The sequence below is a fragment of the Bubalus bubalis genome, chromosome 15, assembly GCF_019923935.1.
Source record: "Bubalus bubalis isolate 160015118507 breed Murrah chromosome 15, NDDB_SH_1, whole genome shotgun sequence".
Taxonomy (NCBI): domain Eukaryota; kingdom Metazoa; phylum Chordata; class Mammalia; order Artiodactyla; family Bovidae; genus Bubalus; species Bubalus bubalis.
Genome location: NC_059171.1, coordinates 15101845 through 15121577, shown reverse-complemented (window position 1 = coordinate 15121577; position 19733 = coordinate 15101845). Strand labels below are relative to the sequence as shown.

Here is a 19733-nt window from a genome sequence, read left to right as displayed (position 1 = left end):
TGAATTCAACTCAATTAACAGTGATTCAGGGTCCCATGATGAAAGAAGTAAGATTCAAAGCCTACAAAAGATACAAATAGGAGATGGCAAGAGTAAACATCAACATTTTAGTAATCAGTGAACTAAAATGGATAGGAATGGGCAAATTTAATTCAGATGACCATTATGTCTACTACTGTGGGCAAGAATCCCTTAGAAGAAATGGAATAGCCCTCAGACTCAACAAAAGACTCTGAAATGCAGTACTTGGGTGCAATCTCAAAAACAATAGTATGATCTGGTTCACTTCCAAGGCAAACTATTCAATATACAGTAATCCAAGTCTATGCCCCGACCACTGATTCCAAAGAAGCTGAAGTTGAACAGTTCTATGAAGACCTACAAGACCTTCTACAACTAACACCAAAAAAAGATGTCCTTTTCATCATAGCGGACGGCAATGCAAAAGTAGGAAGTCATGAGATATCTGGAGTACCAAGCAAGTTTGGTTTTGGAGTACAAAATGAAGTAGGACAAAGGCTAACAGAGTTTTGCCAAAAGAACACCCTGTTGTAGCAAACACCTTCTTCCAACTACACAAGGGATGACTCTACACATGAACATTATAAGATGGTCAATACCAAAATCAGATTGATTATATTCTTTGCAGCTGAAGATGGAGAAGCTCTATACAGTCAGCAAAAACAAAACCTGGAGCTGACTGTGGCTCAGAGCATGAGCTCCTTACTGCAAAATTCAGACTTAAAGAAAGTAGGGAAAACCACTAGGCCATTCAGGTATGACCAAAATCAAATCCCTTATAATTATACAGTGGAAGTGACAGGTTCAAAAAATTAGATCTGATGGAGTGCCTGAAGAACCATGGATGGAGGTTCATAACATTGTACAGGGGCAGTGACCGAAATCATTTCAAAGAAAGAGAAAAGCAAGAAGGCAAAATTGTTGTCTGAGGTGGCCTTACAAATAGCTGAGAAAAGGAGGGAAGCAAAAGGCAAAGGAGAAAGAGAAAGATATATCCAACTGAATTCAGAGTTCCAAAGAATAGCAAGGAGAGAGAAGAAAGCCTTTTAAGTGAACAATGCAAAGAGATAGAGGAAAACAACAGAATGGGAAAGACTAGAGATCTCTTCAAGAAAATTAGACATACCAAGGAAACATTTCATGCAAAGATGGGCACAATAAAGGACAGGAATGGTATGGACCTAACAGAAGCAGAAGAGATTAAGAAGAGGTGGCAAGAATACACAGAAGAACTATACAAAAAAGGTCTTAATGACCCAGATAACCATGATGATGTGGTCACTCACCTAGTCAGACATCCTGGTATGTGAGGTCAAGTGAGCATTAGAAAGTATTACTACAAACAAAGCTAGTGGAGGTGATGGAATTCTAGCTGGACTGTTTCAAATCCTAAAAGATGATGCTGCTCTGAAAAGGCTTCACTCACTATGCCAGGAAATTTGGAAAACTCAGCAGTGATCATAGGAAAAGGTCAGTTTTCATTCCAATCCCAAAAGGGCAATGCCAAAGAATGTCCAAACTACCATAAAATTGTGCTAATTTCACATGCTAGCAAGGTAACGCTCAAAATCCTTCAAGCTAGGCTTTAACAGTACATGAACTGAGAACTTGCATATGTACAAGCTGGATTTAGAAAAGACAGAGGAACCAGAGATCAAATTGTAAACATCTGCTGGATCATAGAAAAAACAAGAGAATTCCAGAAAAACATCTAATTCTGCTTCACTGACTAGGCTAAAGCCTTTGACTGTGTGGCTCGCAACAAATTGTGCAAAATTCTTAAACAGAAGAAAATACCAGACCACCTTATCTGCCTCCTGAGGAATCTGTATGCAGGTCAAGAAGCAACTGTTAGAATCCACCATGAAACAATGGACTGGTTTAAAATTAGGAAAGGGGTACATCAAGGCTATATACTGTCACCTTGCTTATTTAATTTATATGCAGAGTACATCATGCAAAATGCTGGGCTGGATGAATCACAACCTGGAATCAAGAATGCAGGGAGGAATACCAAAATCTCAGATATGCAGATAATAACAGTCTAATGGCAGAAAGTGAAGAGGAACTGACGAGCCTCTTGATGAAGGTGAAAAAGGAGAGTGAAAAACCTGGCTTAAAATTAAACATTAAAAAAAATTAATATCATAGCATCTGGTCCCATCACTTCATGGCAAATAGATGGGGAAAAATGGAAACAGTTGCAGCCTTTATTTTCTTGGGCTCCAAAATCACTGTTGATGGTGATTGTGGCCATGAAATTAAAAGATGCTTGCTCTTTGGAAGAAAAGCTATGACAAACCTAGACAGCATATTAAAAAGCAGAGACATCACTTTGCTGATGAAGGTCCATATAGTCAAAGCTATAGCATTTCCAGTAGTCATGTACGAATGTAAGAGTTGGACCATAAAGAAGGCTGAGCGCTGAAGAACTGATGATTTTGAAATGTGGTGCTGGAGAAGACTCTTGAGAGTCCCTTGGACAGCAAGATTAAACCAGTCAATCCTATCGGAAATCAACCCTGAATATTCATTGTGAGGACAAATGCTGAAGCTCCAGTACTTTGGCCACCTGATGGGAAGTCAATTCACTGGAAAAGATCCTGATGCTGGGAAAGATTGAGGGAAGAAGGGGAAGGGAGAGACAGAGGATATGGTGGGGTTGGATGGCATCACTGACTCAATGGACATGAATCTGAGCAAACTCCGGGAGACTGTGAAGGACAAGGAAAGACTGGCGTGCTGCAGTCCATGGAGTCACAAAGAGTATGACATGACTGAGTGACTGCACAACAACAAGAGCAGGTGAGATACTCTGGAAGCTGACAGTTGAAGAGAGATGAAGAAAACAAATCCAGAGAGTTCAAATGACCTGCCCCAGGCCAAAAAAGTAGTTTGTGGCACAGAGTGACCTAAAAATCTAATTGAGATGGGTCTAGTTCTCTTTTTACACTGCCATTGTGCCTCCAGTCAAGCTGGTTGGAACACATTGAATTAAAATTAACTTCCAAAATAAATATCTGTGCCCCATGGAGAGGAAAATTTTTGATAGTTGCCTGCCTCATCTCTCAAACCCACTTCATTCTAGAATAAAATTAAGGGCAGATAGCCAAGGGTATATTTTTTTAAAGGAAGAAGAGGAATGAATTCACATGTGGAGTTTCCCAGATCTTCTCTGAAGGAATGAGTGTTTCTGTTTTTATTTGCTGGACAATTTATCTTTCCAACATCACCCAAGTCTAAAAGCAGACTTGATATTATATCTTTATAACTATGTGTGTTGGTGCATATGAATGTCTTCAATTATATTTTAAGGGTCTTAAGAACAGAGTATGTAGTATGCTCAGCTTTCACAGAATGGTTTCACATAGTAGGTGCTCAGTATGGTAATGATGCTTAAAGTATAAACAATATAAAGTTACTAATTAGTTCATTTTTTAAAAAAATGACCTTGTATTCAGGTGTCCTACAGTTCTTTAATTAGCCTATTTTAGCGGAGCAATTTTACATGCCACCCTGTCCCCCCACAACCCACCAGGGGACATTTGGCAATGTCTGGAGACATTTTTCACTGTCACAACTTGGGGACAGGGGGAGTTGTGCTACTGGCATCTAGTAGGGATGAGGCTGAACACCCTAAAATGCACAGGACAGACCTCACAGCAGAGCAAACTACTGAATTCAGAATGCATAAAAAACAAGGCCCTATAAACCTGTGATTAAACCATATTGGAAAAGAATACAAAAGAAGAATGCATATATATGTATAACTGAGTCACTTTGCTGTACACCAGAGATGGGCACAACATTGTAAATAAACTATATTTAAATATTTTGAAAAAGCAATTATCTTGCCCCAAATAGCAATAATGCCAGGGTTGCGAGACACTGGTCTATTTAGAAGTAAAGAAACTGCACACTTTTCCATTTTTCCATTTTTAAAACACAAGTAAGACATACTGCTGGGCATACACACTGAGGAAACCAGAAGGGAAAGAGACACGTATACCCCAATGTTCATCGCAGCACTGTTTATAATAGCCAGGACATGGAAGCAACCTAGATGCCCATCAGCAGATGAATGGATAAGAAAGCTATGGTACATATACACAATGGAGTATTACTCAGCCATTAAAAAGAATACATTTGAATCAGTTCTAATGAGGTGGATGAAACTGGAGCCTATTATACAGAGTGAAGTAAGCCAGAAAGAAAAACACCAATACAGTATACTAACGCATATATATGGAATTTAGAAAGATGGTAACAATAACCCTGTGTACGAGACAGCAAAAGAGACACTGATGTATAGAACAGTCTTATGGACTCTGTGGGAGAGGGAGAGGGTGGGAAGATTTGGGAGAATGGCATTGAAACATGTAAAATATCATGTATGAAACGAGTTGCCAGTCCAGGTTCGATGCACGATACTGGATGCTTGGGGCTAGTGCACTGGGATGACCCAGAGGGATGGTATGGGGAGGGAGGAGGGAGGAGGGTTCAGGATGGGGAACACATGTATACCTGTGGTGGATTCATTTTGATATTTGGCAAAACTAATACAATTATGTAAAGTTTAAAAAAAAAAAGTATACACTAAAGATTTGCCCCAATCAAGACAATTTCAGTAGTCTATTGTTAAGATGAACAATTGTATACCTGTGGCCAATTCATGTTGATGTATGGCAAAAACCAACACAATATTATAAGATAATTATCCTCCAATTAAAATAAATCAGTTAATTAAAAAAAAAAAACCAGAGCTCCAGTCCAAAAAACAAAAGATAAAAAATCATTTAAAGAGCTGATTTAGGGTTAGAAGGGTTCATTAAAAGTCAGAGGCAAAGCTTAGGTTTAAACACATGGGTATTTAAGTAAGCAATGGGATGCCTTCACCAAAGGGAGTGCTCTGATCTCTATGACATTTGAAACTCCACAGTCACAATGGAAACATTCTGTTGATGAGGCATTTTCCAAACCGCCACTGGTCTGATTCAAATATAGAACTCTCATTTCAGATTGTTCGATTATTTCTAACATCACTCAAAATCCACCTCTTGACCAGCCCACAAAGAGGAAATGTATGTTTTCTGTTTGCAAATATGGTCATCAAGATAAACTGTTTTCACAATTAGTTCTTGCTTTATATGCCTATCCATCTTCCCCCACGTCTAGGTTAACCTGCAAGGTCCAGATTTTCATCCTGGATTCCCCACTGTGGCGAAAAGAATCATTCCTCCAGGCCTACTTTGCTCTCCTTGACTCCGGATATGGAAAGATGCGTGCAACAAAGCTATCCGAGCAGCTTGGTGATGTCTAAACAAGGAAAGGAAGTGGGGGAGCTACTGATTTTTCTTTCCACTTGTTTATGGTTTCCTTACACAGTCTCTAGCTGATGCGGTTGCATTTGCTACAGTTTTATTAGCTTGTTCATTTTCCCCAGTGGCTGATTATATTTGATACTTTGGCTGTCTGGTGGACACTTGAATAAAAATTGCTTTCTTTATGGGGACAAATTAGCTCTTTTCTGGGAATCAACTGACAAAAAACATACAGACCTCAGGAGAATCTTTGAACATTCCACAGCAACTAATCTGCTGAGCATTTTGTGTGTTGAGTTAAACATCACCACTGACAACCTCACACATTGGTTAACTACTTTCTAAATATTTACCAAGATCTTTAATAAGCGAGAGGGCTTCCCATGATATAAAGGCTCCACCACCATCATCCATGGCACCCTGCCCGACATCCCAGCTGTCCAGATGTCCACTGACCAGTACAACCTAGAACAAATAATAAAAAGAGGAAAAAATAAAAACCAAGCAGAAATGACATCAAAGAAGAAGCATTCGCAGGCGTTCCAAATACAGAAAAGAAGTTTTATATTTTCTTTTCTATTTTTACTTCTTAAAAGAACTGTGTCATTGCTAATGGAAAACTTGGTATAGAGGCATTACATAAGGGGTATAAGGTCATCTTAATAGGAATAAAACTTCTCATCTTGTACCTCTATTAATATAATATTGAATACTAAAGAAGAATTATTTATTATTGACGGATATTTGACAACTTTATTATATGGCTTGAAACCTAAATGACATGCAGATAGAGCTCACAACCTCAACCATATTCTCAGCTGTCCCAAATTCTAGCAGACAAATAATAAACATGTGTTGAATTGAATTTAAATGAAAAAGTGAGAACAATTAATTTGTTTTTAATTATTGTGTTTGTGCATTATAAATCACTCTAGTGTTGAATAAATATGCTGGTATTACAAACGAGAGTCTAATTAAACAGAATAACTTTTAAGAAATATCTCAATTTACATGCTAAATAAATGTATAGATTATATTATAAATTTTACACCATCATAGACTTTAATTATTTTTTGAGTATCATTAATAAGTATCTCTAGGAAAATATAAAAATATCTCAGTAAAACTAAATTTCATAGATATATTTTAAACAAGTTAAAAACCAAGTAAAATGATGCTGGGCTAATAGGATATCTACATGGAAATTATATATTGCTCTCTGGATTATACAATATATGAATATCAAGTCAGCTGAATTACAAATTTAAATAAAAATGTTGGAGGAAAGCAGAGAATAGTTTTGTCAAGTTAGAGTATGCAAAGATTTTTTAAAGTGGATAAGAAAAGTGCAAACTATAAAATGAAAAAATAATAAACTGGACTTTAAAAATATTAGGAATATTTGTTCATCAAAAGATTCTATTACAAGAGTGAAAAGGCAACCCACAGAGGAGAAAATATTTATAAAACATATTTTCAACAAAGTCCCATATTTTGATTATATAAAGAACCCCTATGAAACAGTAACAAAAAGGAGAGTGAAATGACAGAAAAATGGGAAAAAAAACTTGAACAGACAATTCTCAAAGACAGATACACAAATCACCAATGAAAGTCACTCAGGTTCATTATCAACAAGGAAATATATGGTAAACCACAATACATATCCACTGGAATAGCTAAAATGAAAAAGATAGAAAATATTAGTGAGGAGGTAGAATAACTGGAACTCTCATACATTGAGTGTGAGTATAAATACTAGTCAAGTCTGTGGTTGACTAGTCTAGTCAACCATATCTAGTCAAATCCGTCTAGTCAAGGCTATGGTTTTTCCAGTAGTCATGTATGGATGTGAGAGTTGGACTGTAAAGAAAGCTGAGCACTGAAGAATTGATGCTTCAGTGGAAAAACCACCAGAAAAAAAAAAACAAAAAACAACAACAAAAAAAACACCATAGCTTTGGAAAAACCATAGCTTTGACCATATGGACCTTTGTCAACAAAATGATGTCTCTGCTTTTTAATACACTGTCTAGGTTTGTCATAGCTTTTCTTCCAAGGAGCAAGAACCTTTAAATTCATGACTGCAGTCACTGTCTCTGGTGATTGTGGAGCGTAATAAAATAAAATCTGTCAGTTTTCACATTTTCCCCCTTCTGTTTGCCATGAAGTGATGGGACTGGATGCCATGATCTTAGTTTTTTGAATGCTGAGTTTTAAGTCAGTTTTTCATTCTCCTCTTTCACCCTCATCAAGAGGCTCTTCAGTTCCTCTTTGCTTTTTGCCATTAGAGTGGTATCATCTACATATCTGAGGCTGTGGACATTTTTCCCAGCAATCTTAATTCCAGCTTGAGAATTCTACACTTCAATACTGAGAATATTACACTTCAATAAAAAGCTTAAAAAACCAAGTTCAACAGTCTGATCCTATGAATAGCATACAGTAAATAAGCAAACCAAACTTGAACAAATCTTCTTGACGATCAACATGAAAGCGCCCCAGGACTTTGGGAAAGCACGATTTGGGGTTTCAGACGTCAGAGCGACCCATAGCACGGCCGTCTCCCCTGAGCAGCTGCAGGATCTCGCATTGACTCTGTGTATACAGACAGTCCTGACTTCCCATGACTCCTCTGTAGTCACAAACAAGTACAATGCCCCAGCCTAACAAATGGTCGTGTAATGAGCCCAAATGGATTGCTTTAAGGAAGAAAAAAAGAATAAGAACAAACATGTTGCAATAGCAGGACATTCTGGTTCAGAAAGTGGTATAATCCCATGTGGGATGAACAAGCCAATTAGTCAACATGCTTACCCCCTCAGAACCATTTCCCAATGAAGTTCAAGTTCCAGTGGATAAAAAGTGTCAAAATCTGTTTTAATCAACTTTTTCTCAGATAATACATGAGTCAGTAAATCAAGGCAGCTATTGTTTTAACCTTCAGAGTTTGGAATAACTGACGTTGTCTTTACAATCATACTTCTTTCTGTTTTCTGAACTATCTCTGTTCTCCAATCCAGAATTATTACTTAAACTAATAGTTCAAAGATGGAAGTGGTTTTGAATGATAGGGAAGTAAATGTTATCTCACAGGATAAGGACTTTGGCATAGTGATATGGAAGAATGATTACAAACCATTTGGATTATGAGAGTTTGTATAACTTTTTTTTTTCTTACAGAAAAGAATATACTGGGGATCACCAAGAGACAGTAATTTTAATATTAACTGATTGAAAAACTAGGTGATGACAAAAAACTACTTCAAATTCAGTGACACGTTTAACAAACTTGAATTTTCCTCATCATAAAAGCTTCGACCTACACCTGGTAAATAGTGCAGGCGGTCTCAACGTGGTGTCTGCTTAGCATTCCATGATGCAGCCTCACAAAGGATAGCCCAGTAAAACATAACAAAGTCACTATCTTGTGCCAGGGCCAGGCAGAAATGAATATCAGCTGTAACATATTTGGATCTGATTTAAGCAAACAAAACAAAAACACACAACTCTGAGACACAGTAAACTCCAGATTTATGAAAAAGGATCACTTTGTAAAAGATGGGAGAATGCACTGGTTCTGTTGCCAGAAGTGGAGCCCCTCAAGCAATAACATGGCCTAGAACCAACAGAGAAGTGGGGCGTCCACCCATCTACCCCTCTTGTGCGCTGCTTACCGAGGCAAGCAGAGCACTGACCAGTTCCCCGCCCTCCAACCTCCTTCTTACCGCCATCTCTTCTAAATGCAGTGATGAGTAAAAATGATTAAAACCATCAGCAGGAGCCAAGAGCGGCCACAACAAAACAAACATGAGGGCAGGATGGGAACCGCAATGCTCTGAAATACAGAGTTTGCTATTTGTGAGGCACACATTAGTCCTGACCACCAAAGAATCGGCCTTAGGGTGGGAGCAGGGAGGGCCTTCTGCAGCAGGGCAGAGATACCCTGGATGACAGCCTGCCAGGATGAAGAATTAGACTGGCAGTGGCGCAGAAACACTTGCAGGCCAGCTGTGGGTCTCGGAGCAAAGACACAGTAAATCAGGGGTAGACAGATAGCAGCCCAGGGACAGGTCCCCACTTCTCTGTTATTAGGGCATATGGAGATACTGAAGGCAAACAGATTTGCTTGATTAAAAGATGAATAAGAATAAAGTTGGAATGGAACATATGAAAAACATGGCAGAACAAGGGAGAGAGCAACTTCAGAGGAAGTATATTCTTATTAAAACAGGGAGATGCAAAATACTGGAGAAAATGTCCTGCTCTTTGGGCTTTCCTGCCTGCACTTATTCAACAGTTTTAATTGAGTGTCTATTAAGAGCCAGAGACATCAGATCAGATCAGATCAGTCGCTCATTCGTGTCTGACTCTTTGCGACCCCATGAATCGCAGCACGCCAGGCCTCCCTGTCCATCACCAACTCCCGGAGTTCACTCAGACTCACGTCCATCGAGTCAGTGATGCCATCCAGCCATCTCATCCTCTGTCATCCCCTTCTCCTCCTGCCCCCAATCCCTCCCAGCATCAGAGTCTTTTCCAATGAGTCAACTCTTCACATGAGGTGGCCAAAGTACTGGACTTTCAGCTTTAGCATCATTCCTTCCAAAGAAATCCCAGGGCTGATCTCCTTCAGAATGGACTGGTTGCATCTCCTTGCACATAGACATGGATAAAACAAATATTCTGCCTTAATGGAATTTACGTGCTCATGAGGGAGATGGGCAATACATAATGATAGTTTCAAGTACTACAAAGAAAAATCAGGCAGAGAAAGGGGATAGAGAATGGTGGTGGCAAGAAGAGGAAGAAAAATCAGTCTGCTTCCTCCTAAATCATAGACAGCCTCGGAGAATTCTACCCCCACCATAATGAGAAATCTGGATAATCTCGAAAATCGTAACTTTTTAAAAGCCCATCAGAGGTCTCAGATTGTCATTCAGTCAGAGGAACTGAATTCCAGAGGATAAGGAGCTCATCCAAGGAGTGGTGGAATACAGTCTTCCTTTAGCAGAGAGTAGAGGGAGAGGTAACAGGCAGAAGAGCAGGAATGAAGACAATGAAATGTTGACAAATTCTTCAAGGGTGAGTGTGAGTTAACATGAGAGTTTAGAACCCCTGGGAACCTCCTACATAAGGGCTCTAGGTACCCATTTTCCAGATCTTTTCCACAAGATTCATTTAGGTGCTGATAGGAAAAACTGAGAGCAGGGCAGAAGCCCTGAGAGCCCACCTCGTGACGCAGGGGTGCAGAAGACGACTGGTGCTGCTGGGAAGCAGGTAGCAAATACGCCTGCTTCCAGAACCCTTCTCTCAAACTGAAGCCAACTCTAATGTCCAACAACAGTGACATGAATAAACTGTGATACAGGCATACAGTGGGATATTATAAAGGAGCTAAAATTACCTGCAGCTACATTTATAAATGAACACAAGAACAGAAATATGAAAGGAAAAGAAAGAACAAAATAAACTGCAGAAGAAATAGAAGAGTATGATTCCCTAACACAAATTGCAAAATTCAGTGAGCTAAGTAATCACTCAGTCATGTCTGACTCGTTGCGACCCCATGGACTGTACCCTACCAGGCTCCTCTGTCCATGGGATTTTCCAGGCAAGAATACTGGAGTGGGTTGCCATTTCCTTCTCCAGGAGATCTTCCTGACCCAGGGATCAAACCCAGGTCTCTGGCATTGTAGGCAGATGCTTTACCATCTGAGCCACCAGGGAAGTCTCTAAGTAATCTTTTGTAGTGCATAAAAAAATATGATAAAATTGTGAAGAAAAAGCAAAGTCATAATAAATGAAACTTAGGAGAATGTTTATATCAGATGAGGTTCAGGCAGAGAAGAAGAGACCATCAGAGAGGGCAGACAGTGGACTTCGAAGGCATTGGTAGCGTTCTATCTCTGAAACTGAGAAGACATGTAACACTCTCATCCTCCTTTAGATTGCATATACATGTTCTTTGGCATGTCTACTATATTAAACCATAGCAAGAGTTATCAAAGATGGTTTTTAAAGTGAGTTGAAACAAACATTAAAGGTCAGATTTATCTCATTCCATTTCAGCTGTTGCAAAGAAAAATATGGAAATTGTCTATATTTACTTACAATCATAATTTTGTCACTAAAGCATGAAAAAAGGTTGCATTACTTTCTAAAAGTCAACTAGAGATCAACTGTAATTGTAAAACCTAAGATTATTGTATCTAGTAGCATATTGAAAGCTATTGAAATATAATGACTCAATGATCTCCAAAGTTACAGATATGCAGCAGATAACAGTCATCTCTCCCTCAGTATATTCAGAGTGTTTGGTTCCAGCTGTTGTCCATTTGCCCAGCTGTGTCCAACTCTTTGCAACCCCATGGACTGCAGCAACCCAGGCTTCCCTGTCCTTCACTATCGCCCAGAGTTTACTCAAACTCATGTTCACTGAGTCAGTGATGGCATCCAACCATCTCATCCTCTGTCATCCCCTTCTCCTTCGACCTTCAATCTTTCCCAGCATGAGGGTCTTTTCCAATGAGTTGCTCTTCCCATCAAGTGGCCAAAATATTGGAGCTTCAGCTTTAGCATCAGCCCTTCCAATGAATATTCAGTGTTGATTTCCTTTAGGATTGACTGGTTTGATCTCTTTGCAGTCCAAGGGACTCTCAAGAGTCTTCTCCAGCTTCTGAATTGATTCAAAAGCATCAGTTCTTCAGTACTCAGTCTTCACTATGGTCCAACTCTCACATTCATACTTGACTACTGGAAAAACCATAGCTTTGACTATAAGAACCTCTGTTGGCAAAGTGATGTCTCTGTTTTTTAATACCCTGTCTAGGTTTATCATAGCCTGTTTTCCAAGGAGCAAGTGTCTTTTAATTTCATGGCTCTGTCACTATCTGCAGTGATTTTGGAGCCCAAGAAAATAGAGTCTGTCACTGTTTCCATTGTTTTCCCATCTATTTGCCAGAAAGTGGAGGGATGGTATGCCATGATCTTAGTTTTTTGAATGTTGAGTTTTAAGCCAGCTTTTTCACTCTCCTCTTTCACCTTCATCAAGAGGCTCTTTAGTTCCTCTTTGCTTTCTGCCATTAGGGTGGTGTCATCTGCGTATCTGAGGTTATTAATATTTCTCCCGGCAATCTTGATTCCAGTTTGTGCTTAATCCAGCTCAGCATTTCACAGGATGTACTCTGCATATAAGTTAAATAAGCAGGGTGACAATATACATCCTTGACATACTCCTTTCCTAATTTTGAACCAGTCTGTTTTTCCATGTCCGGTTCTAACTGTTGCTTCTTGACCTGCATATAGGTTTCTGAGGAGGCAGGTAAGATGGTCTGGTATTCCCATCTCTTTAAGAATTTTCCACAGTTTGTTGTGATCCACATAGTCAAAGGCTTTAGCATAGCCAATGAGGCAGAAGTAGATTTTTTTTCTGGAATTGCCTTGCTTTTTCCATGATCCAGCAGATGTTTGAAGTTTGATCTCTGGTTCCTCTGCTTTTTCTAAATTCAGCTTGTTGGGCTTCCTGGTGGCTCAGATGGTAAAGAATCTACTTGCAATTCAGGAGACCTGAGTTTGATCCCTGGGTTGGGAAGAACCCCTGGAGAAGGGAATGGCTACCCACTCCATTATTCTTGCCTGGAGAATTCTACAGACAGAGGAGCTACAGTCCATGGGATCGCAATGAGTTGCACATGACTGAGCTACCAACTTTTTCCCTTTGGTTTCAGGGCCCCCAGCAAATACCAAAATCCATGGATGCTCAAGTCTCTTATATAAAATGGTATAGTACATGCAGATAACTTATGCACAACCTCTCATATACATTAAAATCATCTTTAGATTACTTATAATGCCTGCTGCTGCTGCTGCTAAGTTGCTTTAGTCGTGTCCAACTCTGTGCAACCCCATAGACGGCAGCCCACCAGGCTCCACCGTCCCTGGGATTCTCCAGGCAAGAACACTGGAGTGGGTTGCCATTTCCTTCTCCAATGCAGGAAAGTGAAAAGTAAAGGGAAGTCGCTCAGTCGTGTCCAACTCTTCACGACCCCATGGACTGCAGCCCACCAGGCTCCTCCGTCCATGGGATTTTCTAGGCAAGAGTGCTGGAGTGGGGTGCCATTGCCTTCTCCGACTTATAATGCCTAGTACAACATAAATGCTATGCAAATACCAATAGTTGCCAACTTGCAGTAAATTCAAGCTTGGCTTTTTAGAATTTTTTCCCCCAAATAGTTTTGATCTGCAGTTGGTTGATTTCTGTGAATGTGGAACCTGCAGACCCAGAGAGCCAATTGTATGAGTAAAGGGCCAGTACTATTATACAGAGTGAAGTAAGCCAGAAAGAAAAACACCAATACAGTGTACTAACACATATATATGGAAGTTAGAAAGATGGTAACGATAAACCTGTATGCAAGACAGCAAAAGAGACACAGATGTATAGAACAGTCTTTTGGACTCTGTGGGAGAGGGAGAGGGTGGGATGATTTGGGAGAATGGCATTGAAACATGTATAATTTCAAATATGAAATGAATCACCAGTCCAGGTTTGATGCATGATACAGGATGCTTGGGGCTGGTGCACTGGGATGACCCAGAGGGAGGGTACGGGGAGGGAGGTGGGAGGGGGGTTCAGGATGGGGAACATGTGTACACCCGTGGCAGATTCATGTTGATGTATGACAAAACCAATACAATATTGTAAAGTAATTAGCCTCCAATTAAAATAAATAAATTTATATTAAAAATTAGAATAAAAGCTAAAATATGTATTTATATTTCTTTACAATAATAACCATGTAATTACCTTTTAAAAAAAGGGGGGCCAGTACTGTCTCATCCTTGCCATTTTGGCATGCCTAGATTTTCACAGTCTGCATTTTAAACTGTGAGTTGTATAAGCATTTATCTAAACCTGACCAAGTTCTTGTTGATCAATCTTCAATAAATGAGATGCTAACCTCTCCGAAGCATGCTTCATTTTATAAATGTTTTGCTCAATCAAAAGCCAGAGTGACAAACCTGGTGGTTTTATTTTCTAGTTTTGCTATGTTTTGTTTTGTTTGCAGCTGCTTCATTCTCTTTGTCTCATTTTATTTGGTGTATTTAAAGAGCTAGCAGGGAGGAACATTAGGGCTACAGAGTTCAAGGACTAATGCATTTCCAGACATAGGAAATCCCCGATCAAATTTTCAACAACAAAATTCATTAAACAATTGAAAAATATGACCTACAAAAAGAGAAGAAAAACCTTCTCATTACTTAGCCTTAAAGGAGAAGCCAAGAAGTGATCTAATAATGGGCTTCAGCTGTGATGGGCCCCCTCTGTGGCAGATATGAGCAGCAGAAGATGGAGCAAAGGAACAGATTTGGGCTGCAGCAGTGAGCATTTAGGGTCATAGAAACGATCAAGAATTTTCTGATGGAAGGATTTTGTAGAAGTTAAAAAAATAGCTAATAGGGAAAAGGTTATGGAAAACTCCATTCCTTGGAAGGTTTCTAAAATAGGACACATTCTTAGGTCATAGTAGTAAAGCTAACAGAGAAGGAAGAAATAAAATCTTTCAAGGTCCCATCTTGTCCAAAGTCTATGACAGTTTTCAAGAGTTCTTGTTTTATTCAAACCACTTTAGAGTGGGAAACTGTGCTTTGAAAAGTCTCCATAACCTCAACAGACTTTTCCCTCAGCATCTCCCAGCTACTCTGGCTGCCACAATCTTTCCAAAATTTAGAATCTAAACACAGGTGGGTAGGCACCTCTCAAGAAACCTGTTTCATAATTCCCATCAAAGACAAAGACTTGGCTTTCAGAGGGCAGTTGCTGAATGTTTTGTGCTATTGCCTAGAACAGACAAAGGGGACAATGTTTGAACAGATATCCTCCCCAATGAACAGACCAGGTGGTTTGCAGAATAGAATGGGGCTCCTGACACATTGGGTGTTCAGAAATAACCCAGCGAACATCTTATCTCCTCTTGACTTGGTTTCTTATCATCAAACCTTGTTTAGTAAAGCTTTTGGGTGCTGATAGCTTGTGGGTTACATGCTTCTTTTACAATAAAATGGTCCATCTGTCCAAATGCTCACACATCACAGAGCTGCTTCTGAAAGGGGCTCTTTCCATCCTACAGGACCCCCTTACTCGTGCAGGGCCCTCACACTGGCCTCAGAAAAGGAAGATCATACCTATTCCTAGTTGAATTCTGTGAGCTGATGTTGGAGGAAAACCAAGATGGGCCTAATTTATCTGTGATTCACAAAAACCAAGTCTCCAGTAGATTTAGAAAATGTGGTTGCAGTGTATTTGGAAGAAATGGCTGAAATTGATTAAACATTGATTTGTAGATGGGGCACAGCAGAGACTATCTATGGAAGGAAATCATTCTGATTAAACGGAAGTGATTGAGTTTTATCCAGAAGTGAGGACTGGTTGCAACTGGAGACGATATTCTTTTAAATGAAAGAACTATGCTCCTGCACGCCTTCTCCCTTGGTCTAAGCAACTACAGGATAAGCTGCCTCACTTCAGAGGATGGGAGGAGTAGAAAAGCTGACTTACAACATTGCACTTGAACCTTCTCAGGGGAGGAGTGGGAGACAGAGACTTTAGGCAACTTATACCTCGATGACCATCTTTCCTATGATTGAATCCAACTATGATATTATTACTGTGCCCAGACAAAACTTCACTCTTCTTACAACCATTCACTGACCACTGTGTTCCAGAATTTTGTTAGGCATGGTATATAGGACTAGAAATAGAAAGAACAGAGGCCCGTGGTACTTTGATATCCTATAGACGCGTTCATGGTTTGATTTAGACAAGCTAATAGCGGTAGCATCGCTTTCATTATAGAAAACGGAGGCTAAGGTGCTTCCTACCTAAAGAAACTTTTTTTTTTTTTTGTCATTTAGATTTATAAGCTAAAAGATTCTTCTTGTCCCCTAATGGTTTCTAAAATCCCAGAAGCCTTTGCAGCTTAGAGTACTGTTTTTGATGCTTGTTTGTCTACTGACTGTGGAAACTTTCTTAATTACTGAACCTTCTCTGATATTCTGAACAATCTCTACAGAAGCTGGTCTGCAAGATCAGCTGAAAGGCTCAGTCTATAAAACTTCCAATTCTGAGCCACGAGACAAAACTAAATAACAGGCCAAGATTTACCTATTCAAATGAGTACTGTCATTTTGAAAAGCACAGTCCCTGAAAGGTTATACAATAATTCCTTCTCTACCACCAGTTAGCATGGATTAGTATGCACATTTACTTCTGGGTACTTTTTCCTTAACAGAAAGGAATTTAGTCTGAGGATGAAGGATTTTTACTTGCTTTAATTGTGATGACTGGGAAAGGAAGGAAAGAATTAAGGAAGGAAGGAGAGGGGGAGAGGAAAGGAATAACTAGCACAAAACAGAAGATGAAGTAGAGAACAGATTAGAAGGGAAAGTGTAAAAGTGAAAGTTGCTCAGTCATGTCCGACTCCTTGCAACCCCATGGACTATATAGTCCATGGAATTCTCCAGGCCAGAATACTGGAGTGGGTAGCCATTGCCTTCTCCAGAGGATTTTCTCAACCCAGGGGTCAAACCCAGGTCTCCCATATTGCGGGTAGATTCTTTACCAGCTGAGCCACCAGAGAAGCCCAATCAGAAGGGAAGAGGTTGACAAAGAAACTTGGAGAAAGGCAGAGGAAGAAAAGAGACGTAAACCAGATCAAGATGTGAACTCAGGCTGTGTCAGGTTGCTGAGGTTCACCTGACAAAAGTTAAGAGAAGATGTTTCTCCATGTTCTGATGTGCACAAGCTAGATGTCCTCACGGACGATGCTAAGACTAGGCAAGCTCAGAAGTGGGAAGGAGGCATTGGAAATACTACCCGGCTAAAGAAAAGCTACCTAAAATAGTTCTGTCTCAAACATCTAAGTAATTCTGTTGGCTCCTGCCTGCTGTATCTTTGGACCACAGTAGTAAGAAAGAATCAGAAGTCAACCATCCCAAGTCCTAAAACTTGATACTGAACTCAGGGGTGGCTCCACGGCTTCCTATGGCATCAGCACTTAAGACAAGCTTAATTTTGACGCATGAAGTATAGCTTAAACAAAAGACCGTCAAATCATGTTATAGCTACCCAGATGGAGGACATCGTTTTTTTGTTTTTGTTTTTTTTTTTCTTTTTTTAGCTGTATCATGCAGCCTGTGGGATCTTAGTTCCCTGACCAGGGATCAAACCTGTGACCCCTGCAGTGGAGGCACAGAGTCCTAACCAATGGACTGCCAGGGAATTCCCAATAGAGGACTTTTCAGAACATCTTGATGACCTAGTTTTTAACTTCAGGACACAGTGTCAAGGAGCCAAGCCATAGGCTTGCTGCTCAAGGGTAGCCCTTCCTGATCTTTTAGTCCTCTCATCATACTTGACCTCACATTCTATCAGCCAGGTCATAGGAGTCAATAATCTCTGTATTAAGACTCCAGAAAGAAGCCAGATTTCCATTGGTAGATTTTGTTTTAGGAGAAACACTTTGAAAATATTAAGCATTTTATATTCTTGCATCCTTGGGCAAAAGAATATTACTTTGCCCATTAATCCTGATTCTGTCTTATTTTTAATTTCAGTTTACATGTCCTAGGGAAAAAACCCAGAATAGACCTCTTATCCAGAGAAGGCAATGGCACCCCACTCCAGTACTCTTGCCTGGAAAATCCCATGGACGGAGGAGCCTGGTAAGCTGCAGTCCATGGGGTTGCTGAGGGCCGGACACGACTGAGTGACTTCCCTTTCACTTTTCACTTTCATGCATTGGAGAAGGAAATGGCAACCCACTCCAGTGTTCTTGCCTGGAGAATCCCAGGGACGGGGGAGCCTGGTGGGCTGCCGTCTATGGGGTCACACAGAGTCGGACACGACTGAAGCGACTTAGCAGCAGCAGACCTCTTATCTAGCATTGTACCTAATATATACGCTGTGAGATCCAGGGAAAAGTATACACTACATATATTTACCCAAACTGAAAAACTCTCTCTTTCCATTCAAAATACAATAAATTGAAGCTCAACTTCAATATTCACAGGCAAATTACACATCTACATGAAGAAGAGAAGTGACAATTTTAGTCTCACAAGAATCAAAAGTCACTAATAGCTAAAAAGTGGGTTAACCATATGTTTGTGCATCACAACTCAAAAGGAATTGCCAGGAAGTGATTTCTTCTAAGTCCAAAGTTAACCTGAAGCATGGCTGTGCTTTGCACAACCCAAAAACTTGTCCTCTGTCCTTTTTAAAGTGACCTTCAAGGATAAGAAGTAGGAGCAGCTTGAATGTCATAATGTTTGGTAAAGGCAGACCTGCTAGACAGAAAGGAATAAAAATGGGCCCAAGGGACCAAGAGTCCATGAGGAGTGCCTATCGAGAAAAGAAACTAATGGGAATACAAGGTAATTTTCAAAACTTATCAGAGGCCACAAAAAAATAATGACTAGTTTAGCTTTTGTCTCTCCAAAATGCAATTAATTAGACTAAAGTAACATCGTGATAAAAGAATGTTCACTTTCTCCATAAATGGATATTGGGACATTATTATAACATTGTAGGCCTAGATCTCTTAATGTCAACTCTTATGAGGCCATCCATGATCCCCTAAGTATTTTGACTTGTCATGAGGTTATATTCTCATCTGTTAAATGTTGATTATAGCCATGTGGTTTGAATAGTTAATCATATACTTTGGGGAAAGAAAGGAAGGAGGGAGGGAGGAAGATGGACTCTTTCTCCTGAAAAATCAAAATGCTAAGAAGACAAGTATTTATTAATTTAACTCGAATTTGGTAGCACAATCAGTGTATTTTAATAGAATACAGAACTAGAGCAAGATAAAGAGAAATATAAGCATCAATACAAGTCACATAATTTGCACCAAATTCTTAATGTCAGCACCTGCTTAACCAGTATAATCAGGTTCAACATTTTCATCAATATCTTAAAGATATGCCTATGAATTTTAGGAAGATAGAAGTATAAGATGAGTCATTAATATGCAGGATCAAATCAAGATCCAAAAATATCCTGAGACAGAAATGATAGCTTATAGCCAACAAGATAATTCCACAGGATGAATATGAAGGTGCGCCTTGCACTTTTTGATGGTGGGTTGATCACAGTTCATTTGGGGACAACCAGAACATTCCTGTTCAGGAGAAGGAAACAGCAACCCACTCCAGTGTTCTTTCCTGGAGAATCCTAGGGATGGGGGAGCCTGGTGGGCTGCCGTCTATGGGGTCGCGCAGAGTTGGACATGACTAAAGCGACTTAGCAGCAGTAGCAGCAGCAGAACATTCATGTGGCAACTCAGCAGTGGCCACAGGACTGGAAAAGGTCAGTTTTCATTCCAA

At 39.8% G+C, this 19733-nt stretch overlaps 1 protein-coding gene across 6 annotated transcripts in view; it reads right to left on the bottom strand.

The window, feature by feature from the left end:
• CPQ (carboxypeptidase Q) overlaps window positions 1–19733 on the bottom strand; it is a 573403-nt gene that overhangs the window by 183986 nt on the left and 369684 nt on the right. For all 6 annotated transcript variants that reach the window (XM_025265059.3, XM_025265060.3, XM_044928552.2 and 3 more), the window contains exon 5: window positions 5696–5807. In XM_025265059.3, coding sequence (XP_025120844.3) covers window positions 5696–5807 — 112 coding nt within the window. The remainder of the gene's footprint in view (window positions 1–5695; window positions 5808–19733) is intronic.